This window comes from Poecile atricapillus, chromosome Z, assembly GCF_030490865.1.
Source record: "Poecile atricapillus isolate bPoeAtr1 chromosome Z, bPoeAtr1.hap1, whole genome shotgun sequence".
NCBI classification, from domain to species: domain Eukaryota; kingdom Metazoa; phylum Chordata; class Aves; order Passeriformes; family Paridae; genus Poecile; species Poecile atricapillus.
Window position 1 is genome coordinate 126465137 of NC_081289.1, and position 27886 is coordinate 126493022.

General features: G+C 40.3%; 1 protein-coding gene across 2 annotated transcripts in view; it reads right to left on the bottom strand.

Moving 5' to 3' along the window:
• The window catches only part of ZSWIM6 (zinc finger SWIM-type containing 6), a 116370-nt gene extending 89226 nt beyond the window's left edge, over positions 1–27144 (bottom strand). For both annotated transcript variants that reach the window (XM_058865384.1, XM_058865382.1), the window contains exon 1: positions 26567–27144. In XM_058865384.1, coding sequence (XP_058721367.1) covers positions 26567–27077 — 511 coding nt within the window. In that variant the 5' untranslated portion in view covers positions 27078–27144. The remainder of the gene's footprint in view (positions 1–26566) is intronic.
• Between the last annotated feature and the right edge of the window lie 742 nt (positions 27145–27886).

Consider the following 27886-nt stretch of genomic DNA (forward strand, 5'->3'; position numbering starts at 1 on the left):
GTAAAGTGTACCTGCAAACATTTACCACATCTTGGCCATTTTAACAGGTTTTCACTAGTATAAAATGTACATTTCAAAATAAAATTGGCTAAACTAAAAATGCAATAGCTTCTGTCCAAGTCAGTGAAAACACACATCCCACTAACATTTATTCTCTCCCTACTGCATTTCAAAGTAAAAAGCTCAGAACCTACATGTCAGTTAAATTACCCACCTGACACAAGAACACCTTTCCCAGAACAGTTTTTACTCCTATGACTACTCTCAGGCAGAAGACACCACCATGTACTGATCAGGAACACTTCCACAGCCTACAGATGTTCTGAACGCACAACTCTACTTCCTACAATTTCAAGTGAAAAACACCAAGTTTCAGCCTCTGCATTTCATTATGATGTGGTTCAGGGTACACGTTGCTAGTTGCTCTCTTTCAGAACAGTTTTGTAAATATCTAACAAGAGTTAAATGTGTCTTCTTCAAATGTCAAGCACCCGCAGGAGATATAAACCCCACTTATACAACCTGCTGGAGTTTACTGTGCTGCCTTCTGTCCCTTAAAAAAAGCTGTCCTAGTTCAAACTCAAAACTTTGTTGTACTTTCTGCCTATAATATAGTGCTCATGATAAAGAGTGATATCCTGTAAGGAAGCATCATTAGCTACTTAGAATGGTAACTCTTGCAACTGAAAGAGTGTCATCATCACAGGGTTAAAAAAATGCAAAAATACAAAGACAGTATATTATGCTCCAGCAGCACAATCCTAAAGCTGTGTACTGAATAACAGAAATCGCTATACCAAAAAAAATAATTTCAGATACTTAAAATAAACAGTTCATAAGCTGCTAGACCACTACCTGTTCAAAAAAGACACTTCTGAGCAATTATCCCTTCTTAATAACATTTCAGTGGTCCAAAAAAAGTTTGAAACACTCTTGCCTTGAACCAACATAGAAAAGACAGTTTTGGAAACAATGGTATTGCTGAGACAAAACATAAAATAAAATAAATAAACAGTGATTCAAGTGCATTGAAACACTGAAGGGTAACTTTCATATGGCAAAATCAGGAGGCATTAGTGAGTGACTCAAATCCCATCCAACAAATGTCAAAAACATGGATAACACATTTACTATCCAAGAAAAGCTGCCATTATAGAAAAAAAAAGAGACACTAGTAAAATCCAAAACTTGCAGAATGTCATTACAGCAACACCACCACCTACAGTGGTAATGTTCAGTTAACAACCAAGCATTGAATTCCATTGCCATTTACTGAATGCTGCGTGGAGAAGAAGGGTCATTAGTATTGTGGCACACTAAAGGATTTCATCCCAAATTAAGGATAGGATGTTAAAAACAGAAAGGACCAGCAAAGCTAATGACAACAGTACTGAGGTCTCAGGGAGTTTGATCCAGACTGCTTCTGTTAAGGGGCAGTCCTGCTGGGAAAATGAAGTTCAAAGCACACTAGCAGCCACCCAACCTCAAAACAGCAACTCTTGGGAAGCCTCTTGAAGCTTCCCAACAGACGAAACATCAGAAACTGGACATGCAAAATTGAGATGTAGAAACTGACCCACCCTTGTGTAAGTCACCTTCTCCAAAGTTCTTTAGGGAAAAAAATAGTACCCAAACAGTGTCTGTTTCCTCAGAAGAGCCATCTTCCTTGGAGAAAAGTATCCTACATTTTAATACAAAGCATTTAGCAGTAATGAAATATGAAACATTTACAAAGAATTGGCCTCTTGCTGTTCCTAAACTACCGTATTTCTCAAGGATTATGTTATAATCAAAATTCTCTACTTCAAACCTTCACTGCTGTTACTTCAGAGAATGCAACTTTTTAGAAGTATTTTTCAAAGAGCAGCCTTTCCATTCTTATTATGAGGTGGTAGCAACCTCAAATTTATCTAGTACCATACTTAAGTCAGTGTGTAAGGGCATAAATTTTAACAACTTAGCCAAAGCTATGCCGAAATTCCTACTGAGAATCCACTCCATGTCTCATGTGCCAAGCATTTTGATTGAAGGGACAAGTTCACTAAGTACTGTAGAAAGTGAAGACAGAAATGGCTTACAGGCGAAACCAAAACATTTAACTAACTGTTGTGACAGATTTGGTTGCAGTGACAATGACATATTTGGCTGCAGTAACATCTTCTAAGATCTTTCCACTTCTAAGGTGGAAAGTACTTCTTTTATTTTATCTTCTCTCTTCAGGAGAATATAGGCTAGAACAAGAGTGTCACCTCCCTGTCAAATGAAATCATCTAGGTAGAATCTACTGTTGTACACAAACCAGTTTCTCCTGCTGTTTCACTGCCTGGCACAGAATGAGAGAATTGGGAAAGAAATAAGTCTTCATCCTAGCTGCCTCATGAGACATGTACGAAATAACAACTTCTTAACCTAAAGGCACTGAAGTAAAGACAGGGACTCTGTTCTGGCTGAACAGAAACAAAACTGCTCAACAAAGCCTGAACCTCACCAAACTATATGCTGTCTTCCAAAAATTTTAGGAAAAAGCAAGAAGTTAGCCCATCCTGCCACTCTTACTTAGAGAAAATGACCTGAAGCATGTACAGCCAGAGCAACAGACTGATTTGCCTTCTTATATCTTTTGATGATGATACCCTTCTGTCACCTTGACAAAACAAATCTTTATACACAGAACTGTATAAAGTATACAGAACTTCTAAAGACAACCTGTAAGTAAGTAAGAAACACTCCAATATTGCCCCACTTATACTATTCTCTAGTGACAAAGATAGTGTCCTGTAGAGGCACAGGACTAGAACAGAAGCAGGCAAGATTGATTTATTAGTTGGTAATTTCCTCATCAGTGGGGAAAAAAGAAGAAACCAAACCAAAACCTCTACAGACACAGTTGCACAAATAGCCCTGTCAAACCAAGTTTCTTAGACCTATATAACTTTGCCTTTTGGACTGAAAATATCCATTTACTTCATTTGGCTGGGTATTTAATTTCAAACCCATTAACACACTCTCCAATCCTTGAAATCCATTACTATTTAATTTCAGCATGGATCTGCAGAACTCCAAACTCTCCCTTATCTATTATTACTTGAAAGAATCTAATTTGCTCCAGCTGCCTTGTACTCAGATATTTTCTAACAATTTTGAAGACTGGATTAAAGTAATTTTAAGGAAGATGCAGGGCAAAAATTTATAACAATAGATTTGTGAAATAAATACTTTGTTGAACATGTTGACAGTGTGAAGGGAACATGAATGAACAAAGCTTACTTATCACTAATGTAATAATTATGACTCTCCCGCTGTACTTGAGATACTTTCCTGTGTGGCATCGTACTAAGCATTTAACATTTTTATCTAGTCTCACATCTTCAATAATTCATTACACAATATATGAACTTATCTTTAAATACCATGAATTCTTCGTATTACATTCAAGCTCAACACAGCATCTATTTCTATTAGTATTTCTGCAGTGTATTCTAAAGCACTTAGAGTCAGCCATGCCACCTCTAGCATGATCTTTTCCTTAAAGTTTATCTCTATTTGTTCAATATACCTTCTAGAGAATGCATGAAAGCTACACTTTAGGGATTCCAAGACAGTTCAGGTCACTAATACTGCCAACAAGTAGCAAGTATTTGACAATTAGGTTGTGGCTACAACTTCATCCTTACACATCCAGATGTAATGGCATAACATGCTTGAGGCTTTCCACTGAACATTCAAAGATGTAAGAAGATCTTCACTGCTGGTGCAGGGAGCAGAAAATAAAGCCTAAGTTCCCCTAAAGGAAGACCACTTTAAAACATAAGGATTTGCATATATTAGAATTCTGAGACAGCCACATTAGAATTCTGTGGTGCAGCCACATAAACTGGAGTTATAAGTCCACTGCTTACTTATTTCCAGAAGAAGTTCTAGCTTCCTTCTTTTTGTTTTATTTAGGAGGAATTACCTCCAAACATCTGTGATGCTCTATCATTACTGCACTTCAGATTTTCTTCTGAGAGCATGGCCTAAAACTTTGACTGCAAGGTGGTATCTGTATCTGTTTTATCCTTACTTTCTGGACTCCCAACCATGTACTTCTGAAACACAACCTGAATTTCTCAAGCATAATCAAAAAACCAGAACAACAAAACTTTATTATAAGAACAACTGAAACAACAGCACACCCTAAACCCAAACTTTAGGAAAAAAACCATTTTATTTTTTTTAAACTCTATTGAACTATTTATCTTCTGTAAACACAAGTGACTTCTAAAACAGTAGGAAGAACAGAAGGAAGCACAGATCAGCTATCTGCTGCTCCATTTGGAAACAAGCTTCTAGATTGAACTGCAAACAGAAAACCCAGCTTCTCATTATGAAAGCAGAAAAAGTCATCAGTACAGAGTTGGTATTTAGTTATCCCTTCATGTGTATGAAATTGCTTATGCTGCAAGTCTTGCTGTACATGGAAGTCACATAGACTGAAAACAGAGCACCTCTGGACCACTTTCAAGAAGAGATTTGCTGTTAAGAAAGGAAACTTTAAATAATTTCACTTTCAAAATGTAATTTTGCAACTATTTTTCTTGCTTGACATTTTCTCTAACTGTAATAAACTGTAAAAAATAAAACTTATTAAGGGTAAATAATCATAGACTTGCAAACTACTTACACAGCATTCTCTCTTCTACACTGAAACATTTTTCAGCATTTGGCTAGAAAGTAGCCACTCATGCATTTTGCAGCTATCATTTTTGAGTTTAGTTAACAGGTAGTTGTAGGAGATTCTTTGTAGCATTTATTTACATTCTGGAATAGTCAGCTATCCTGGTATTTGTTGATGAAAGGGAGATCAGGAAAGGAAAGAAAAGGCAAGATCCTGACAGATAGCTTTCTCCACCACTGTTTCCATTTCAGCTGAGGCCAGTAATGAAACCAGAAGGTAAACCACTGTAGAGCTTTCTTTTTGTTCTATTAAAAGCACATAATAAAAAGCAAAGCACTTTTTTTTATTGCATAGAGAAGAAAAAAAATAGCTAAAATTTCTCCAAGAGATAGCCTCAATTCCTCCTTACCCACACTTCAGTCTGCTCAAGATAATCTGAGGGAACCAGAAAAGTGTGAAAAAGAGGCAATCCAGGTAAAGCTTACATGAGTACCCTCATGCCTCAAGATTCTTATCTGTGGGAACTAAAGCAACCAAGTTCCAGTGAGCAGAAATCCAAGAAAATCATAGAAACAACTATAACTGGTAGAGAGAAAACATTATGCTAACAGAGAATATGCAATTCATTCATTAATTTTGTAGCTCATCACAAATTAAAGCAGCATCAAGTCTGATCTCTATCCACTAAGAGAATGGTGTTAGTGCTGGTGTTAAAAATTCAAGCTTGAAAACTAACTCCAGCTAAGAAGGAAACTGTTCCAGTTACACTGGCAGGTAAATGCAGAGTTATGATTGATTTTTAAGGGCTTTCATTTCACTTTTGTTTGGGTTTAAGGGTCTGAAACAAGAACTAGTTAAAATGCTCTCTTCTGATTGTTATTTGAAGCAAAGACAGCTAGTGGTGTCCTGGGCTGCAAGAGGAGGAGTGTCACCAGCTGGTCAAGGAATGTGATCCTCCCCCTCTGCTTAGCACCACTGAGGCCACCCCTGAAGTGCTGTGTCCAGGGCTGGGCTCCCTATTACAAGACACACATGGACCTACTCAAGTGAGTCCAGCACAGGGCCTCAAAGGTGATGTGGGAGCTGAAGCACCTCATAAAGTCAAAAAAAAAGGCTGTGACTGCTTGGTCTGGTCAGCCTGGTGACAAGGAGGCTCAGGGAGGTCTCATCAGTTTGTGAAAGTATCTAAATGGAGAGCATAAAGAAAACTGAGCTACACTCTTGTCCGTGATGCCCAGTGACCAGATTAAGGGAAACACAGGAAGTTCCTCCTAAGCAGAAGTAAATCGTGCCATAGTGACCGTCACAGTCTTCCTTACCAGTATGCCACGTCTTTAAACTAGACAGAAATCCTGGGAAGGAGTCAGAAAAAATTACTGATTTCTCTAAGACCCTACATTTATTGCCCCAACAGTTTCATAAGCGGGCTAGTCCTGGAACGCTACAGTCAATATTCTTCAGCCTGGATTGAGAGTTCAAAATCCCAGAAACAGAACTATTTTTCTTCCTAGATTAACTCCGCCAAAAAAAAATTAAAAATAGACTAAAGAGTTTCAATTCTCACCTAATCACTTAAAAAAGAAAGAAAAAAGACAAAAATAAATGAAAAAAAAAAAATTCACACTACAATACACCCCAAGGAGACAATAGTATTAAGCTCTATTGATAATTGTCAAAAAATTCTAGAATGTAAATTCAAGTGCCAGCAAACACAAGGACAAGTGCTTAATGACAAAATATTTAAAAGCTCAAAAGAAAAGAGGTAGTGTTTTTGTTTTAAGAATCTTATTCTTCATGGAACAATAATTTCTTGAAAGAAATCAGTGATGACCTGTGTTGTGTTTTTTAAAAGACATTTTAGTGCCAACAAATACAAACATGCACAGTTATTAGCTGCATAACTGCTGCTGAGCTATACACCTGTGTACAAACTTAGGTGCAAAATACTCTACAAATCTGACTTCACCATTTTGAAAATTAGATTTAAATTCTGCAAGCACTTCACCTTTCAGTATGTTCCATATTAGTAGCATATGCATTACAGCACATGGAACTCTTGCAAACTCAGTTTAAGACTCAACACTGCAAGGTTTCATGTTCTTCAACTGCAGATGCAGCCAAAGTTATGTTAGTGCAGCAATGTCCAGTGACATACTACACGAACACAGCGCAGGACAACCAAGCCCCAATCTTTCTACAGAGACCAAATTGCAAAAGCAAACTGCAGCTTTTAGTAAGCATTACTGCATACAGATCTTCACTGAATGAACCCTATTTCAAGACTAATAGATTCCCCCCTTTACAAAGTTTCAAAACCAATCCATAAAAAATGCAGTAAAAAAAAGAACAGATCTAAGCATCAAATTCAAAAAGAACACAAGGAAGATTTCAAATTACACAAGTTATGAAAAACTCTAACAGTGAAGGTCACGGAAAAGAAACTTCATCCCTATATTTATTTGCAGCAGATGACGAACACAGTACAAACCAGTAATCTGGAGAGAGGGCCAGAAAAGCAGGAAGAGGAACATCATGATACCGATATCTACCCAAAGAGAAACCCAAATGATCATTGACTTCCAGAAATTCTGTTCTACATAACCCAAAAAGTGCCTTAAGAAGCTGACATTTTTTGCCACAAGCAAGATTAAAGAAAGGGAAACAAAAGAATGTTAAGTCTACAATTAGAGATGCGTCATTTTGACTTAGTGGGGTGATCAGTGATTGCCATGCATTATCTTCCTGCGTCAAAAGTCAGCTTGGCTTTCTCACTAACACAGAACATTTTGAACAGTGGAAATCATTGTATCATTTAGTGTTGAGCCTGCTTTGCTTTGATAACCCTGTACATGTCCGTGAACTGTTCTAAACAGTTTTCAAAAATGCATTACTATGCCCTTTAAGAATCCTAAATTCTTATTAGCTTTCACTCCTTACAGGCAATGTAGTTGAGTAATTGCAAAATGAAGTGATTTTATAATACTGTAAGAAGCTTTGAAAATGGTGGTTGTAACCAGTTTTAAATTGTTTTCTATTTTCAGTGAACACACTTGTCATCTGTAAAAAAGCAACCTGAACACTCAAGTCTGCTGTAACTAAGCTCAGTGTCTTCTATATGCATGACAGAGAACCATAACATTTTTAAGACTTCATAACTGGGGCAAAATGGAACAAGATAAAAAATGTAGTTTAATTAATACAGTATAATAGTTTATGCTAATTAGTGAATTTGATTTTGAAAAATGTTGGTTTTAATATTAATTATCAGTTATTTTATTTGAGATCATAACTCAGCTAAGTTTAAACTAAACTAAACATGAAACTTTTTTTCAAGGAAGATTTCCAAAGCATTCAATAGCACCTATATTAAAAGTAGCAGCATGGCATGTTAGAAATGCCTTTCAAATTAAAGAAGAAACTAGTTGCTATTATTTTTCAGACTGGCAAATTCATAACAGTTTAATAAACTGAAGTATAAAAACAACTGTTTGCCAGTTACAAAGGCAGTGATAAAAGCTTTGTTTTGTTCTTCAAGAAATTTTGAAGGTTGTGATAAAGACTTTTTTGTTTTATTCTCCAAAGAAAAGCAATTTACTTTCAGCAAACAAACAAGCTGAAAGTACAACACTACCTTGGTCCACCTGTGGAAAATACCACTTTCTATATGCAATTTATCCTGCACAGTGCAATTGGGCAGCCTTCTTGTTATCATGCTGTTGCATTCAAATTCCTTTTCTTTGTGCATGAAGAACCTGACTTGATTTTATGGCAGCTACCCTTCAAAGCAGAAGAACCATTTCTCCCTAATAAAGTTCTCTCCAAATACTGTTGTCGAGCTAGAGAGTGAAAAGGCAAAATAAACAAAACACTGGAGCTAAAGTAGTCACACAGCTAGATCAAGACTTTGTGGTAATGATTTAGGCACTCAGAATAGTTGAGGGGGCAAGCAGCATTCCTTTAAGGTTATCTAAGTAATAACACATATGCAAAATAAGCGGTATCATGTCTATGGAAAGAGATTACAAAAGCAAGCACATCAGATACCAGTTTACAAACATCAGGGGTTGCTTATTTTGAATGAGTATTTCAATAACACTCCCACATAATGCTGAATTCAGGGAAACCCAAGGGCTGTAGGACCTACAGGGTTTATTTATTTAATCTAGTTTAACCCCAATGACTCCCCCATTCCTCACCACAAGACAAATCACACCACATGTGCAAGCATGTCCATTCCTCCTTTTTAACAATTATTCTCTGTGCATTAAAGCTTTTTATAAATCCAAAAAGCAGCATACAAAAGCATACAGTTTTATTTGCTAAATATTAAAATCCTTAAGGACAGTAAAACAAAAATAAATCCTTGCACTTCAGTAACATCACAGCTGGGGGAATTAAGTTTCCAGATATGTTTCCGACCCACACTCATGCTGCCAGCTGCCTTTACATCTGTGTTCTGGGAGCGGGGAGGGCAGGTCTTTCCTACTCTGACAAAGGTCTTTGTTCTACCCAGAAGCCAGCTCACCTTACCTCTGAAAGCATGAGTTTTTGTCAGCTGTTCATACAATAAACAGCTGTGGATGTAGGAAAAACCTATTACTACTGGCAAAAAACAAAACCTGGCAAGTAGTTTCTGTATTTATAATGCACAAAAGTCTCCAAAACACACAACCATTTCAATATATTCTGGAAGATTTTTTTTTCCCCTTCCTCCCACACGTAATCTTATAAGCCTTCAAAATTAGCCTGTGCAGACAGCGCAGTAAATGTAATTAACTTCAGAATGCCAAATTATAGCGAGTCTCCCTGCTAACTGCTAATATGAAATGAGCAGCACAGTCATCATCAGCATGCAGGGTTAATGAAGGTTTTCCTAGAGGTCTTGCTCCTGCTTTAAGTGGACTTGGTGAACTGATATAAATCTAGCAAGAATCTAACAATAAATCAACACTGAACACTGTCAAGACAATAAGTAAGTTATTCTATTTCTCAGGCATGCTCAAGAACTTAGTAAATTTCAGTGAACATTTTAAAAATCATAGATTCTATTCACCTGCTATGTTTTTTCTCTCTTGAATAACCTCACAATTATAGTAGTTTCCAGTGTGATGTATCATTTCAGGTATAACTTCAAATGATGACCAAGATACAGCACACATACTTTATCCACTTTTCTGAGGAAATACATTTTTTGCCAAGTAACCAGGCTGAATGAAGCTACTCCAGTCTTCAGGAGAGATTCCTCCTTTGCATTCAGTTCATCCTCTCTGTATGAATCAAATTAAAATAGGCTTAATAAAGATGTGTCAAACTGTATCCATAATAATCAGAATGTAACAAGATAAAAAAGCCTGCAGTAATCAAGAATGCATTTCAAGATTTCAGCAATTAAGAATTTAAGGATTTCAAAATATTCACAACCACTGCATCTCTGGAGATCAGTGTCACTTACAAATAGGTGGCTTAAACTGCAGCTGTCTTTTCATAGTAAACTGCTTTCAGTCTGGGTTTATCTTTGTTTTTCCATCTCTTCATTACTACATGGGAGGGGGAAGAAAAACACAGAAATGAACTGAAACTATCATGAAGCTCAGTAAGAAACACAGTGTGAACCTGTATATTCATCATAATTCATCATTCAATACATATTTTTCCTTAACTGAGGGATGCTAGTATTTCTAAAACTGACACTCTGCTTTTAATGCCTCAATTTACTAAGTGTTCACAATGGTCTAAGTCAAGAACAGACACTCCTATCTAAAAGCAAGTTTCATACATGTGATTTTAATGACCTTTATGTTCTGAGGCCTCCCAACAGTAAAGGTTTCAATGATTATGCACAAAACATCTTCTATTTTCTTTATTACCCAGTGCTGCATTGTACTTGGGAAGATAATATTAAAGGACATTTCCCAGACTAATTAATTTTGTGCCTGTTGTTTCTGCCCAAGTACGTGAGCTAGAACAGATCCAGTATTTGCATCCTGACTCTGTGACATATTAATCTTGATGGAAGCCTAACAAATCACTGTGCACACTAAGTTTTTCTGGGATGCCATTTCACAGAAATTGCACACTAAAAGTAATTTCATGAATCTCAGTTCCTAGTTTGTACACAAGTTTGTCTTTAAAGATGAATACATTTAGGGAAACTACTAGATGAACTGCACCTACTATCTGCACAGCATAACCACCAGAAACTTTAGCCTGAATTCAAACATCACCTAAGGTGACAAAATTACACGAACAATTTTAGAAATGGTAGTAATCTGAAACCAGTATGAGCCCCTCCTCATATGTTCAAATTTTTATTCCAAGAGCTGTCTTAAACTTCTCTACTAGGTCAAACAATCTTGCATAACTTCACACCTACTGTGGCAACAGAAGAAACTATGCACAAGCACAGCTGATGGCACATTCACTGTTCCATGGAAATTGCCCTGTGGATAGCCGCCCAACAGAACTTTAGTCCTTGGTAGGAAGTGGTCAGGTGTCTTTCAGGAAGATGAAAGATAAAGGTCTGAAGAGAGGAAATTACAGTCAGCAGCTAGCTGAAACACAGCAGCTTCTGGCCATGCACCCACAGGCAGCATTCTCACCTACAGCTGGTGTGAGATTATTTACATAATGCTTCTGGTGGACTTTGGCAAGGATGGCAAGTGCAGAGTCAAGATTCCTGAACCAGTTCCACAAAATTCTGAACTTGCAAGCAAATCTGTATGCAAAGACCTGGGATCTTTCTCAATCAACCCAAGAGCTGTGATGAGAACATCTACTTGGACCTGTTCCATCAAGAAACCTCAATCCATGTAAGTTTTACACTTAGTAGCATTATAGAGACTCACTCAACTGCAGCACATAAAAATTGCAGATTTTTAATCCTGTTTTGAGTTTCCAGTAAAACAAATGCAAAAAAATGTTTTCCCCAGATTAAAGATAAAATATACCCAATTATGAGTAAAATGAACAAAATACTTTTTCTAGAATTACATTAATTAAAATTACAATCTTGGATTTCTGCAAATATAGAAATTAAAGTACAGGAAGTAACTTCAGAATTTCATGAAGGTAAAGGACGTCTACAAGCTCTGCTCCTCTCCTCTTCCTTCACCCGGGTCCCATCCTTACTGGGGTTGTGTTGAATATAGCTTACCCAAGCTTCAAAATTGAACGCTTTTGTTGTATTTGACTGTGTTTAAAAATCCTCCTACATTACACATGGGGATTGTTCTTTCTCCTATTTGTTAGTTTCACATGAGCAACAGCACTGTGTATAGCTCAAAAACCTGTTCTGAACAGCCAATTTCCCCTGACTGTACTTGTCTTCAAAACAGCAAAGCAGAAGTAGGAATAGAGATGGAGGAGTCAAAAACAAGCCAATCTTGAAACCACAGCAATTGGTACAAAAACTAAAAGACTGATACACATGGGTGCTTTCCGTTCTCCTAAGCAGACAAGAGCTCAAACTGGTACTTCTTTAACAAACCTGGCCTGCAGAAGTCAAAGTCAGCTTCCAAAGTATCACATTAAATATCTCTGAATGGCCTATAAAATAAGACTTGACAGAAAGTAGACATCCAATTTTATACCATTAGCAGTGGAGCTATAGAGCAGGAAATATACCAGACTACATAACTTCCCTTTCCTCAAATAAGAAATGCTTAGCTTGGGAGCCTAGACAAGCATGCACAATAAATACCACCTGCAGAGATTTGGAAGGATCTAGATACTTCAGTTAGGGTTGGAGGTCATGCAGGCTCCCTTCTTCCAGGAGACAACCTAGAGAGGTAAAGAACGCTGCTTAAGCATTTCACAACTTAAGGACCCTGTGTCCTGCTCATAAATGCCTATAACAGTCTCACAGCCAACAACTGTCTAGTCAGAACTGTAGGAAGCCTCTAGAAGTGAGCAACCCAGATGAATACTTCTTCACTGAGGCAGGCTACTGTTAAAAGTAAGCCAGTAATAAGCTTTGATCTCCCACCATGCAAGCAGTTGAGAAAGCCAAAGCACTCTCTCCCAGACAGGCAAGTACCACAAAAATTCTCTTTTTATGGTAAAGGAAGCCATTTCTGCCCTAAAAATGTCCTCATCTGCACTGTGAAGTATGCAACAAGGCTTTCATGCACTTCTTCTCTCCACCAGTTACAGGCAAATGAAGCTTTGCATTAGTTAATTCCATCTGGAATAAATCACACATGGACTTTGAGTCCTGAAAACAGATAATTTCAGTAAACACACCTCACTTACCAAAGCAGCTCTCTGTCATTTAGCTTCCACACTACAGAAGTTATACAAAAGCACCATTCTGCTCCATTACTGTTCTACTTGGGCAAGCAGTAATGACACTGGAATACCACAAAGCTGTTTCAGACTCTCAGTAAATCCATATCAAAAATACTTATTTTACAAGCAGTAAGGCTTTTTCTCATCTACAAGCCCAGCCTACAAACTCAGCTTGAAATCTCCACACTCTATTTCATCAGTCTTTTCTCAAGCATTATTACCAGTAAAAAAAAATAGACCATGTCAGACACTTGAAGTCTCTGCTACACTACTACAGTCCTTCAACCTCCAGTGATTCTTGGGTGGCAATAGATCAAGAAGCAAAGAGACTTCTCATTCTTAGTTATGTTGGCTCAGCAGGTCTAGTCACACAAAAAGCCGTGAACACTTACTTTAGCAACAGATACGATAAAAATAAACAGGTCAACAGCTATGATGAAAATAAACACAAAACACATGATTTGGACACCAGAAAACAGCATAATAAGAAGAAAAATTACTTCAAAAATCTATGTTGTAAGTATGCTGAAGTTCAGCACTGCCACAAAAGAAGAGGAAATGTATGAAGTCTGAAGGCAAAAAATACCTTTTGCAACAGCTATGCAAATATAGACAGATATGAATTTGCAGAGTTGGACTAAATGGTTAGTTATTTCCTTCCCCTTTCCTTCTTAAAGTAATCATTTGTCTGGCTTTCTTTTAACCACTGATGAAGTGTGGGAGAAATACTCACCATTTAGCCAAGGTCTTGTGCCACAAAAAAAAACCCAAAAAAACAAGAACAAAAAAAAAATAAAAAACCACTGTGGATGAAGTGATAGGGAAAATGGCTCACTCATATATGCCTAACACAGAACTCAAGCTCAGCAAAGGCCTGTCCTGGTGATCCTGAAACAAACATGCTGCCTTTTGCCATAGGTGAACTCCCAAGCACAGCAGATACCTCCTTTCCCCAGGCAGCACTTAGGGCTTCATGTCCACTTTAGGCCAGTCTAAGTGTGACAGACAGAAAGGAGCCCTGCCATTCTCAGTGCCCCCTCTTGCAATCTTCTCTCCCTTACTCAAGAGTAGCATTTTCTTGGCCTATAAACCAGGTAAAACCCACCAAGCAAGATCTGAATTTGTAAGCAGGCCAGTTATCTGGCTCACCATGCAGCTCCCTGGCACAAGCTGAATGCCTGAGAACTGCAGTGTTCCTTTGACAGCAGCCTGCATTTAAGCCCGGCTAAAGCAATCACGTAACTTCAGGGTGAATAACATAGCAGTCACCACAATAAAGTTCGCAAATGGCAATCACAGAAAACCTTTCCAAAATACAAGTTTAGAAGCACAGCAATGTGCATTTTCTGTTCAGAGTTACACAATGAGGCACAGAGAAGTAAATGAGCCATGGCTCAGCAAATGAGTCAGTTCTTTCATTTACCATACTCATGACAAGTATTTCACCATGGAAAAGAATTATTTTGATAGACCTGTTTTGTAGTCTGTCCTTGGAGGAGTTCACTGAGTGACAAGAGATTGCAAGCCTGCTGGAACAGGCTCTTGGAGAATTCTCATGCTCACAGCCACACTGTGCTTCCGTATCAGCAGCTTTTCTTAGGGCAGCAAGCTTGGTCAACCAGTAATGCGCCCCATCCCTAAGAAAAGGAGTAACTGGAAATGTAGTTACAACTTCTTGCAGAGTTTAAGGCCTTTGTCACTTAGAATCTTTGTCAGGCAACCTCAGGTTACCAGCCGTAAGAAGAAGAGAGATACCAGACCTGAAGATGTGCCGGAAATCCATATTTACAAAGACCAGAAACTACGGATCATAGGCCTTGCTCAGCACACCACACTTACACAGGTTTTGCAGGCTGGTACAAGACCCTCCAAACAGCTGACATGTATCTCTCAAGCCAGTGGGGACCCTGTGCTGCTGTACCACATCAGGGCCTACATGCTGCCAACAGCACACTGGACACCACTGTTGAACACCTACAGCACATACTACACACAAACATTGCAAGAGCCCCCTGCTCGCAAATATACCCATTCCTGACAGAAAACAGCTGACCAAAGCTGCTTTTACTAGTGCATGAGGAGCTGGTCAATGCAGAGAATATGATGCGAGGGCAGTGCGCACTGCAGAGAATAAGCCCGTCAAAGGTCTCTCCACCCTGCATTAAAAATGCTGCTGCTGACTCACATTATTCGTACCCAGCTACTGATGAAGATTAAATTGCAGTCCACTTCTGCAGCAGTCCCACCTCCAGCCCACAAACACAGCATCCCCACTCTGCTTCTGATACTTCAAACCAGCATCAACTGCAATACAAGTGGATCTCCTCTTGACTTTGTCATATACAAACATCACACACCCCAAACCCCAGGCTCATGAGACTAAGTGCCTTACCAAGGCTGCAGGACATGCTGTACCTCCTGGGCTCCTGGAGCAAAGCATAGCTATACAAAAGGTCCCATGCCTACCAATCAAGCTACATCTGCCAGGCTAATATACAGACACTCCTTGCACTCTAATGCTGCTGATTCTCCCACCTCACTCACCCATTAACTACTGCCTGAGGTGCTTTCATTATATCACACCACCATCTTGTCCCACATCACCCTCTCGCTCCCACAACAAAGTCATTGAGTACACCAAGGCCCTTGTCTGGAATGTGGTTCTGCCATTGGGCCCTTGCTGGCTCCAGTGCAGTGTATCACATTGGGATGGCTCTCACCATGGTCCCCAGTGGCAATGTCTTCTGGATTCAGGTTCATGTATCTTCCAGCACTTCCCAGAAAATGTTGATTCCCCTCCCAGAACTTTAGACTTCCATAGATTTTTGTGCTTCTAATTTTACTTCCTAAAATCACAGCTTGGTGTCTCATTGCTCAGTCATCTTCCTCTGCTTTCACAGAGTTTTTTTAAAGTGTTTCTCAACACTTATCTCTACTTCCTTTTGTTATTCAATGAGGGAGGGGAAGATAGATCTCATAACAGGCAGGATTAACTGAAGCACAAGCCCATGATTCACATGTATTTCCACTCATCCATTCTAACATTTCAGTAGCTATCATTTCACACTTTGAGTATCAGAAAGGAGCAACTTTGATCTTACTGACATCTTGCTCTCTTAAGTGCATTCTACATACTAGGAATATTCAGCTTTCTGACAACAGCAGGAACCTTACTTGTCCTGCTGGGCTGACACAAGTCCTTCCCTTTAAGTACAAGATTTTGTATCTCTTCAGTACTGAGATTACAATGCTTGCATCTGTCCTACGTTTTTAGTCTTTACCACTTATACCCCCTACCAGTGTTTAAGTTTGTCTTCCATATGGCCTCTATCAGCAGAAAAACTTCTCTAGGCCTTCTGATCACCACTGCAGCAACTCTGACAGTTGTCTTCCTCTTTCCCCTTCCTACTTTTGTCTGAAGAACTGTCCAATGAAGCTGTGTATCACTCTTCATCAGATTCTTGTCTGCACTCCCCATCCCAGGTCAGGACAATATATAGGTTCCAGGGGAAAAAAAAATCTGTTGTTCACAAGTCTGGGTGCCATAAATATTCACTACTGTGGGGAGGGGACCAAAATAAGAAAACAAGTCCTTTTTACAATATACAATGCTTTAAAACTAAGCCATTTAAAGTCTGCTCAGGAGATTTAAATTACAATTTGTAAACAGCTTATAGTGAAAGAAATTCAGTTAGACTTTACTATTTTATCAATGAAAAATTAATGCTATGAAAAAATCTCTTTCAAACAGTTGTACAAGATGAAGTCACTGGTTTTGTTATACCATCAGTCAGGCTTTCATCATATCTTAACAGAAATACCTTCTGCTAAAGTAAAATCTGACAAACACCCTTCAAATACACATCACCATTATCTGAAAAATCGGAGCATTACCTTTGTGCAACAGATATATCTCTTATTTATAAAACTGAAATTGGAACAAAAGGTTGAAAAAGTGAGAGGACACCTATTTCCTAACTTAAAATTATTTTACAGTATCAAAAGCTACAGAAGAGCTAAGTTACTGTCTGCTAACCTATTTCCCATCTTGAATGCTGTGTTTCATTTTGTAGGAAAAAGTCTATCAGCTTCCATGCTTTTGATAATACCCATTAAAAGTAGAGCATATAGGGGGAACAGTCATTCAGACTACATCCTCCTTAAATATACCTCATCAGGCATCTACTGAGGTCTTTGACCTCTATCTTACCCTAGGAAATACGACTTCCCCACTTCTCTTCTTGGCATCTCATCTATAAACCATTTTACTCAGCATTTTACCATCTTTCTTCTCATTAAGCATATATTATTCAGTAAGACAAACTCTTGTTTGCTCCTAAACTCCTCTTTGCTCCCTAATACCAAACAGCCACATTTATCATCTAGAAAATTACCTAGAAATCAAACCTGTAAACTACTGCCAGGATACATGACAATTTAAAAACTGATCACTCAAAACTGTCAGTAAAACTAAGGGGTACCCTGCTTCTAAAATTTATACATATGACTAATGAATTTATTCTCAGCTTCCTTATCCCATCAGACTGTCACAGCATCTGTTACACCATGTCCCAGTCTTAGTCACTGCCTGCCATTCATGCATTAGCACATTGAGCTGAATTCACCTCTATTAATTCACGCATTCATATTTGACCAGGAAAGCTGCATGGTTGTGCTCTCACATATCATGGCTTGCAATACAAAAAGATAAAAACAGACGTGCATTTTATGTCATCCGCCTGCTGTGGAGGAAGCAAAGTTGAAGTTTTGGGCTTCTGTATAATATAGCTACACTAAATTCAGAAACAGAATGTAATATACTTGATACTTTATCCCCAGGACACTAACCATACACAGTTTGCAAGGTTTCAGTTTACGATCTAAATCAGTGGAAGAACTGAGACTCATTTTGCATGTACCACAGCAGCAGCACCACCAGTTGTCCCAGCTGTCAGTGGTAATAAAGGTATTTCAGAATAAAAGTGTTCCAGTTCTTTTTCTTCTAATATGTTACATAATTCATTTAAGCTATTGATTTTTCCCTATTCTTGAACTTTTAAAATCAGCAGACTCTGCAGAATTGTCCTAAAGAAGAATAAACCATGTTTAATCCAGCAAGCATTGTCACTAAGACCAGCTTTGTAAATATGCAAATGAGTGTTGTACTAAGACTATTTTCCATCCTCCCAAAACACTGCATTGTATTCCACCAAGAGGAAATCATTCTGATGGAACTGGTGTGGAAGCAACCAACAGCTTACAGTACAGCTCTCTACTCAACTGATTTCCTCACATTTTCCAGAATATCCTAGAAGATTATCTGTAAGTGTATTTGGTAAAGAAATCTTAACACAGATTTTATTTGCTATCCTTTCATAGTCACAGCTGCACATAAGTGATAGAAAGGACCAACAAGTAAGCATATGAAACTCTAAAGACCACACTACCTGTATTTATTTATACTACTGACAAACATACTATTAATCCCATCATTAATCACTGAATATGGACCATGCACTGAATATGCTCCATGCACTTCAGCCTAGTCAAAATATCAAAGTTGAATGCAGAAATTAAAAACTAATAATAAAGCTCAGAAGCCATTTTTGACAAGGGTAAGATAGAAGCAACGAGTTTAAAAAGTCTGTGCTGCCACTAGGCCTTGCACATATAAAGGAACATTGCTATGCAAAAAGAAGGCAGGTCACTAGCATAAAAAAAGAGTCAAACCCTAAGCATACAGAAACAAATCTGAGAGGCACTGCTGAAGCCTTTAACCCAAAGCTAAGCTTTTAACACAAGCTTAAAAACACTACATAATTAGAATACATGCAGATTTGATCCTCTACTCTGTTACAGGCTGTATATTTGTCTCACATCCTATAAGGGTTTATCCAATTTTAAATGCCTTGATGGTCTAATGTTTTTTATTCCATTAGTCAGTGTAAATTAAACATTGTAGACAGCTGCACAATTCCTGCATAGTTCCTGCACTGTCACTGCATTACTATGGGCTGTCAGTAGCCAGCTAGCAGTTAAACTTGGCACACATACAACAAAGTGTCTTATTTCTTCGAAGTCATACAGTTACGCAACAGTTGATTTTTCAGGCCTTTAAAACAATCCTTTGAATGCAACTAACTTTTGTGAAAAAATAAAGAAAAAACACACAAAAATATATATTAACATATACTTCTGTGAAATATCTTACTATGCCATTTCCTCTGTTATTTTTCCAATGATCCCAAAATGTATTAAAGGTCTGACACCAATTAACAATGAAAGATGACTTATGTAAACAGATGGATTGTTAAATAAACTACGATAAAAGGTAAATCACCTGAATTTTTAGAACATTAATTCAGTAAATGAGCTTCCTATTTATCTGATCAGCTAGCTCTACTAGTGCAAATTTAAACTTACTGACAGGTTTTACTGCATACTTCCAATTAGCGTCTAACTTTTTCAGCCATTTGCCTTGCATTTCCAAAGCAAAACTTCCACGTATTTCAAGACTGTCAAATATATTCACTTGTAAAGAGGAATGAAGGCTTAGAGTGAAAAAAATAATAAGTAAATAAATAAATAACCTTTAAAGCAAGAAATTAAAAAATCACACTCTCCTATTTAAAGCATGTAATGATGTGCATCACAATTACTTTAAAACATACTTTAAACATTGCTGAAATCTGCCCTCTTTGACAATTTGGTTTTCACTTTTCAGAGGTGTTTAATAAAGTGTTGGTAAAAATCCTTCCAAACATTAGGAGACCCTTTAGTCTGTACTAAATTGTGTCACATCAGAGAAGTCTTTTGTATGCCCACTCAGCTCTTACAGCAGGCCTTTTATCAGTTCTGACTTAACCACAAAAGAATTCTCTACACTGTAGTTACTATTAGAAGGCTGGACTCCTCCAGTCTGATTGCACACTTGCACAGAATTCAGTCAGAAAACAACTATTTTAAGATAGTGATTTATATCTCAGCTTTTCCATACTTTCCAGCCCTCCACAGCAGGGCCAAGGCAGCAAAGACTGGATGCATGTTGCTGCTTCAGAGGACAGTACGGTAATGTGCCGCAAGGCCATCACATAAATCATGGTAATTGTCATGTAGCTGGAAGGAGAATGCAAACCAGTGTACAGCACCAGCCAACATCACTAGTGATCCAGGTCACAGAAGGTAATGAAGCCACATCAAGGGTTGCATACATACCCAGCTGAGAACATTTTACATATGTCGTCTTGGACAGTAAACCAAGAGGAAAAACTGGAAGTTCAAGGAGACAGATCTCTCAGAACAAGTGCAGTTGTTGGACAGCACTCAAGTATTCACGTGCTGTCAGGCTGACTGCATTCCAGGCAATCAGAATTCACATTAAATCTGTATCCATGCTGCACATGAAAGCTTTTTAAGATTTCAAATTAGTTCATGTCACAGACAGCATATTCATAAAATAGGATAGCTTTTGTCAGTTAAAATAGTGTGGTCCTTTTTTGATTTGGCTTCTGGGTTTTTTTAAAGATACAGTAAATTCTCCTACCTAACCCCTGCAGAAAATAAGCTAAACGGAAAGCAAGAAGTGTCAGCTGCTTTCCTATACTACTGTAACTTTGCATTCATATTTACACTACTACAAAACTTCACACATTATCTTGACATCACTGATTACCTAGATAGCAGGTGAAACTTAAATTGAACTCATGAAGACATTATCTTAGAATATGCCATCTACTATAGCTCATCCTTCAACAGTAAGAACTGCATGTGACAGTTTAGCACATTTTTTCACTTGAATTTTTTAAATTAGAACTTGACCAGAGGCTTAAGTAATGGTTTGATTTTAACAGGTTCATTTATAAAAGCAAATGATACAGCAAAATGCAGCAACTAGCTTATGATTTTTAGGGAAACCAGTTTGTCTGATATTCTCCATCCCAACAGCCCCAGCCTACCCTCACGCACAGATTTTGAGTTTAATTAATAGTTCACCTCTGAAAGTTAGCATACAGGGAGAGAGAGTAAATGCAGGCATCAGCTGCTGGCATGACAAGCGGCTCAAATTCAAACATTGGTACATACCAAAACATCTTTCTAAAAGGAATGGAAGCTTTGAAAATGAAAATTGTTTTCTTCGATGTGAGGAAAATCTTGAAATTAAGGGGAAAATGGAATACAAGAAACATGAAAATTGACCTAAAACAAACAATGAAAAATTTTGTTACATGAACCAAATACAACACTCCTGTATAAAAGATTTCTTGTTTTCAAAATTGCGACAGTCAGTGATTAGCAATTATTTTCCTTAAAAAATTAATTAATTCTAAAGCAGTATTAGCATTGTCCAATTACATTTATCCTATTATTCACCATTACATAAGATAGTATACACAAGTTTTATTTTCATATCTTGAAATCACTCTTAAATACTTACATTCTCTTGAAATACAGATTAGCTATTTTTAGAAAGCCTGAATTAAAGGCAGGAGATGATTTACAAAGCTTTCCCACCTTCAGTGGTATTGAAAGACAGCTATTTTACTTCTTTAGCTCCATCTTTTTTTTCAGAGTTTCCAGAGAAATGATTCAAGGTCAAGGATAGTGTATTAGATCACACACACAGAAAATAGCTCACATATTCCCCAATTAACACATTGCACTCCAAATTGACCAAGGAAACTGGAATGCATTAGACATATCCCTTTCAGGAAGAAATATTTAAAAATTAACTTATGAGCTTCTGTTCTGTAACTTGGAAAGAGCAGTAGTTATTTCTTAGAGCAAACTGAAACTGGAATAGATGAAGGCATTTTCACAAGATTCTACTAGTCTTGGAATTAAGTCAAAAGAAGTCCAGCAAAAAGATAGACATCATTTGTTTACACCTGTACCACAATATTGTATTAACAAATTCTGGATTACTTGTTTACTCATACATTCCTAACCAAACCCCAACTTAACCTGATTGTGGAAGAACATGATTGTTCTTTCACCATGTCACCACACAAAATTCTCCTCTTCAAATAGGCAGAACTCAACACAACCTTTTCCCCTTGGAAAAAGGTCACTACACATACCAGAACAATTTGGTATCACAGGTCAAAAGAAGTTAACACTAAACACAGTGTCTGCACTGCCACTAATGACAGCCTTAATTTTGTCATACAACTCAGTATTACTTTCATTAAGTAAATCCCTTTACTAAATACATCTGTCCCACAGGTTTCAAGAACAATTACACATATATTGCACACATCAGTGAGGAGCACTGTATCTGCTCAAAGCTGCAGTTTGACTCACAGCACAGTATAACATTTGTGCCACCTTTGCTAATAAAATACGTGGTATGGTTTTATCAACAGGAAAAAAAAAGTGTTTCATGTTATACCACTGACACTCAAACAACTGAGTCCCAAAAGAAATTATTTTTGTTTTACCTGCTCTGCAATTTCAGAAAAGCAGAAACTTTTGGGGTTTTTTTTCAGTAAAAATTGCTAGGAAGAATCAAAATTTCACTCAAATCATTGTCCACTAAAAGGATCTGAAATCTGCTGACTATAATATACATTCCATCAGAATTACATGCAGCCACCAACATTGTCTTCTAAAGCCTTCTCTTCCTCCTGCTGAAAAAAATGGCATCTCCTGGTTTTGAAAGCAAAACAAATCTCCAGTCTTTAACTTAAGAACAAATGAAAGAAACATCAGTGACTTTTACCCACTATTTAACAAAGGAGAAATTTTACTTTGCTTTTATCTAAGAAGTATTTTGGTTACATCCCCCAACCGGGTATCCCTGAGGGGCTTCCAAAACAGGAGCCTGCAACTCCAAGCCAGTGATGCTCTCCAGCTGAACCTCCTTCCACAGACAAGGCATCTTTCTATCTTATAACATTAAAATCATATTCTAGAGCTGTGGCAAATGCCAGTCAATGAATTCTTTATATTTTCCCTTCCCAAGAATATCTTCCCTCCAACTCACTCCCTTGCCATTCATACCTAAAAGGCATGACTTACCTCAGTCACAGGGCTTTATGCTACCATGGGAAGAGTTGTAACTCCTTTAAGAAAGGCCTAGGCCTGTATGAGCAAGCACGGTCTATGGAACAAAGGCAAACCTACCTCAATTTACCAACAGACAGGGATACTGTAGGAATATTTGTATGACATATCAAAAATTTTTCAAGTACTTTTAATGCAGCTGCAGCAGTGAAGCTGAGTTTTACAGCACTACAGCCAAGGCAACCTCTGTCTTTCTCCAACCAAGAGTCATACCAGCAGAGGCACAGGGGCTTATTTCTTCTCCTAGAATAGCTGCATTAAGGGCTCTCGCCAGGTCAGCTGTGCTATTGAGGGATCACACCTCTTCCTAACCTTGACAGCCACAGCTGTGACGACAATACAGTACTGTGTGCTAATTCAGGACTAACCTCAGAAACCAAATATACACTTTGCCATCTAAAACTGTCTGCCTGCTCCTGGCATCTTCATAAATTTGGCCAAATGAAACACAGACAATTTCTCATCTTCCTGCCAGACTGTTGTATTTATTCACAAAGTGCTTTCTTGTTTGGACTGTAATTTTTACTAAAAATACTTGGTTTGAAATAAGTTAAACAGATGCATGGTAAAAAAGTTGTTCTGTGCAGTTGGGAAGGTCTGCGTTGGGAGCCTGCATTCTCTGACTTTTTAAAAATAAACGAAAAAATAAAAACTGTCATGTCCAATTGAAGCATATCAAAAAGATATAAATACATCAATAAATTAGATGCAAATTGAATTCTGAAGCCATCTTCTTTGGAGAAAAATCTTTCAAAATTAACTGATGCTAATTACTATGGTAGGACAGCACAAATAAACTACAAAATAGGCTAGCAGACAACCTTACAGCCTGATTACCAAGAACATTACTTGTGTGTATCATTAATTCATCATCCTAATTTTATTTTGGATTTTCTTTACAACAAGACAACACACACAAGACGGTGTTGGTAGGCATGAAGCCAGGTCACATGAAGATTTTTAGCAAACCTTAGATACAAGGTTTGTAAAATCTTTCTGCCTAAAACAATTTAACATGATAAAATTGTCAGAATGTTTATTCAGAGCTAGACTGAAAAATTAAAAATGCAAAATTCAGAAGAAAATGGTGCCATTTAGCTACTTCTGAACTGAAATTTATGTATCTCTCAAATCAAGTCCCACACTCCTGTTTACAGTAACACTTCAGGTTAAAAGTAAGGCTGTTAGAACTGATATGTAATAAAATGAATTTTGTCCAATAACTGCACTTTTCCATAGTTCAACAGTAAATATTTACAGCGTTTCCATTACTCCTACTGCAAAGAAGGCAAGTTCACATTTATATTGTCACTAAACATGCACTTACATAAACTTAATTCTAAGTTTTCATCAATGCTACATATTCGGCTGTATTATATGGAACCAATTCCATTCTCTGCACAACATAACTCACTCTAGAGTTGAATTGCCTTTAACAGTTGCACCTTTCTGCTTCACAAGGAGTATCTTGTCAGCAAGACCTGGTCTTAATTAAGCTACCTACCCAAATTACACAAGAACTTTCCTACAGCAGGACCCAGCCTACCCAAGTCCTCCACAACTCCTTTGTCAAAGGCCTCTGTCAAAACAACTGACATTTTTTACATCACCAGTTTCCACTACTATTTTTGAACAGAATTTCATAGGAGGCTCACATAAAGCAGGGGCGGGGGGGGGGGGGGGGATTACAACAAAGCAAATGTATTGTCACCAGTAGGTACAGTATTTGTTTGAAATGCATTTAAGGGCTCTAGAAGAAGCAGTCAACACTTCAGTCGTATTTATGCATATTTTCTTTCTTCATATTGACCCTTGCCAACATTACTCGACGTCCTCCCCTTTGAAGACATACAAAAGTTACTTTTTTTCTTTCACAACTACTCACTGAGGCCTATTCCGCTGCTGAAAGCAAGCAAAGCAAAGTCCACGCTGGGTGTCTGCCTCCTAGAGAAGACTGCATTTTTTATTTATTGCCCCTTGGCTTTATTTTCACAGTGAATTCCTGGCTTAAACGCAATCAGCCAAGAAACCCTCCCTGTGTGCACTCCTGTCATTCCTAATCGTTTGCAAACAGAATCAAGTGCAAGCAAAAAGGAAAAAAATCTCAGCATTGCCAACCAAACTAAAAAAAGCCCTACTGGTTTTGCCAGTCCTGAGGAACCACAGATGCACCCTCAGACCCTTTAGAATGAGAAAGTGAAAAAATGAAATTTATAAGAAACTTAATTAGATTTAAGGGAAAAAAAAAAAAAAAAAAAGAGAGTGAGAAAGAAAGTAAGTCCCCCTAGGCAGAAAAGAAGGACACTGAGCCTAAGAGCAGGGACACATCTTCCCTTTGGGAAAAAAACTGATGGCACATTTGCAAGGTGCCCGGCAAGTCAAACCCGCAGCAGACAGCAACAAGGTTTTGGGGGAGCGTGAACGGGGGAATCCCGGTGCCCCACACACACACACACACACACCGAGCCACCGCCGTCAACAAAAGGCAAGCAGCAGCGTCTTTTGTCTATCTTTCCTTTTCAGGGGAGGAGGAGGGGAAATGACAGAAAACTGAAAGAAAAAAAAAAAAGATAAAAGAAAAAAAAAAAAAGACGCAAATAAACATGAAAATGAGAACAAAGTGGTCGGGTCGCACAAAGAGCATCACTACCGGCAGAGGGGACTGTCTGCCGGGGGCGGCTCCTCTTTCATTCAGGGAATGGAAGGGGAGCCGCCCCCGGCAGCCAGCCCCCCAAAAGTGGGGGAATACCAACCTCTGCAGCCCTTTAAACACTGGCAGGGAGGAGTTAACCAAGGGAGCCCGCAGAGGGTGAAGAACAGCGGCAGCCGGCTGGGCTGGGGGTGAGGAAGAGGAGGGGGGTATTGTTCCAGTAGGAGGAAGAGCTTCGTTTTCCCCCCCTCGTCACGAAGCCGCTCATCCTAAAGCAATCCCTCCAGCCATACCACTCCCGGCGGGGCGAATCGCGCCCCCTCCTCCGGCTCGCCGCCGCTGCCCTAGAAATGCCTTTGTTCGCGGATCCCCCCGCACTGCCGCTGCTGGGGTCTCGCACCGCTTTAATGTCTTTATTTTGGACGGCGGCGCATCCCGCCCCCACCTCCTTCCCCCGCCGGCCGCCCTTCTGCTGATTCATTTCCACCGGCGGTCCCCCTCGGGATGGGGGGGCGGCATCTCCTCGCTATTGTGGCTCGGGGAAAAGCGATGACCCGGATTACCGGGGGTGGACGCTGGTAGGGGGGCAGAGCCAAACGGGATTACACAGGCTGGATTACCGGGAGCGGGCACGGCGCGGTGCGGGGCTCCGAGTTAAAGGGACAGGCGGGAGCCGTGTCCGTGTCACGGAAGCAGGGAGCCACTGCGCGTCCCGGGCACGAGGGGGAGGAGACCGGCAGAGGAAGTTGCCCGGCCCATGGTACAGCCGGCGAGTGAAAGGCTCGCACGGGCCGGGCCGCCGGCAGGCAGCTGCAGAGGAGAGGGACGGCAAACGGGTGACACGCAGGGGGAGAGCCGCGGCCCCGAGCGGCGGCGGCCTGGCCCGGGAGCGGAACCGGCCGGTGACTCACCGACTTGCAGGACGTTATCGACGCAGCCGCCGTCGAGCAGAGCGATGCCCCTGCGGAAGGGCAGCCGGTTCTCGTCGGCGGCAGCGGCGGCGGCGTCCATGGCCCCGCCAGGCGCGGCGGCGCCCCCGGGGCCAGCGGCGGGATCCTCGGCGCCGGTGTTGAACGAGGAGTACATACAGATCTCCCTCTCGCTGCGGGGGAAGGACCAGTAGACGATCCTGCGCTGCACCGGCTCCGGGATCCGTTCGAACCGCTCCTCCACCCGCTGGAAGGGCCACTTCTCCGCCACCTTGCGAGCCGCAATGTCCAGTAGGGACTCAGGGCTCTGGGTCTTGCCGAGCGGTAGCAGCCCCAGGGCGGCGGCAGCAGCTGCAGAGGAGGGTCCGGCGCAGAGCGCGCCGCCGCCAGGCCCGGAGCCGCCCGCCCGCTGCCCCGGCCTGCAGCCCGAGCCATAACCGGGTCTGCAGCAGAGGCGCTTGGCGGGGTGGGGGAGCTGACCGCGCTCCGCCATGATCGCGCCGCTTCTAAGCCGACAGCGGAAGTGGCTGTACCCTATAAACGGCTCCAGGAAGGCAGCGAGCGCCCGCGAGCCCCCGGGGACACGCCCCACTCTGCCCTTATGTGGCGAAGAGGGCGGGGCCGCGGGGCCTTGCCCGCTGCGGGGTGGGCGGGGCCTTATGCAAATCGGCGTCACAAACGTAAATAGAACGGCGGGGGGGGAGGGGGAATAGCGAAGGGGTGGCGCGCGCTCCCCACCTCCGCCTGCCCAGCCTCTTCTCCCGTTGATGTCACGCGCGAAGCCCGGGCGCGCCCCCGCGCGCGTGGTGGGAAAAGGGGGCGTGGCCGGCGGCGCCCCCCGCTCTGCCGCCATATAGGGAATGGAATGCGAGGGCGGAGCCGCTGCCGCGGCCTGAACCCGGTCACCTCTGCCGGGAAAGCCGGAGGGGCGGGGCGCGCCGTGCCGCGCCTCACGGACGGAAAGTGTGCTACGGGCTGCGGTCGCGCCGCAGTTAAAGGCCTGTGGTCCTGCTTCAGAGGCGGGCCGCGACGGGCGGAGGTGGTTCCGTCCGCCTCTGGAACAGGAGCCGAGGTGCGTGCATATAACAAGCTCTTCAGCTACACGAGTGAGGCGCGCCCCAAGAGGTGTTGGTGTTGAGTTTTGTGGGGAGTTTAATTTTCCTTCTATTAGAGGAAGTACGGTAAAAGTCGTCATCCCGGTGCCAGCACCTGGTTGGCTCTGCAGATGTCAGGGCTTGGAAGCGCTCCGGGAGAATCGAGACACGGGGCAGGGCCGCACGGACCCGCAGTGAGTCAATTGCA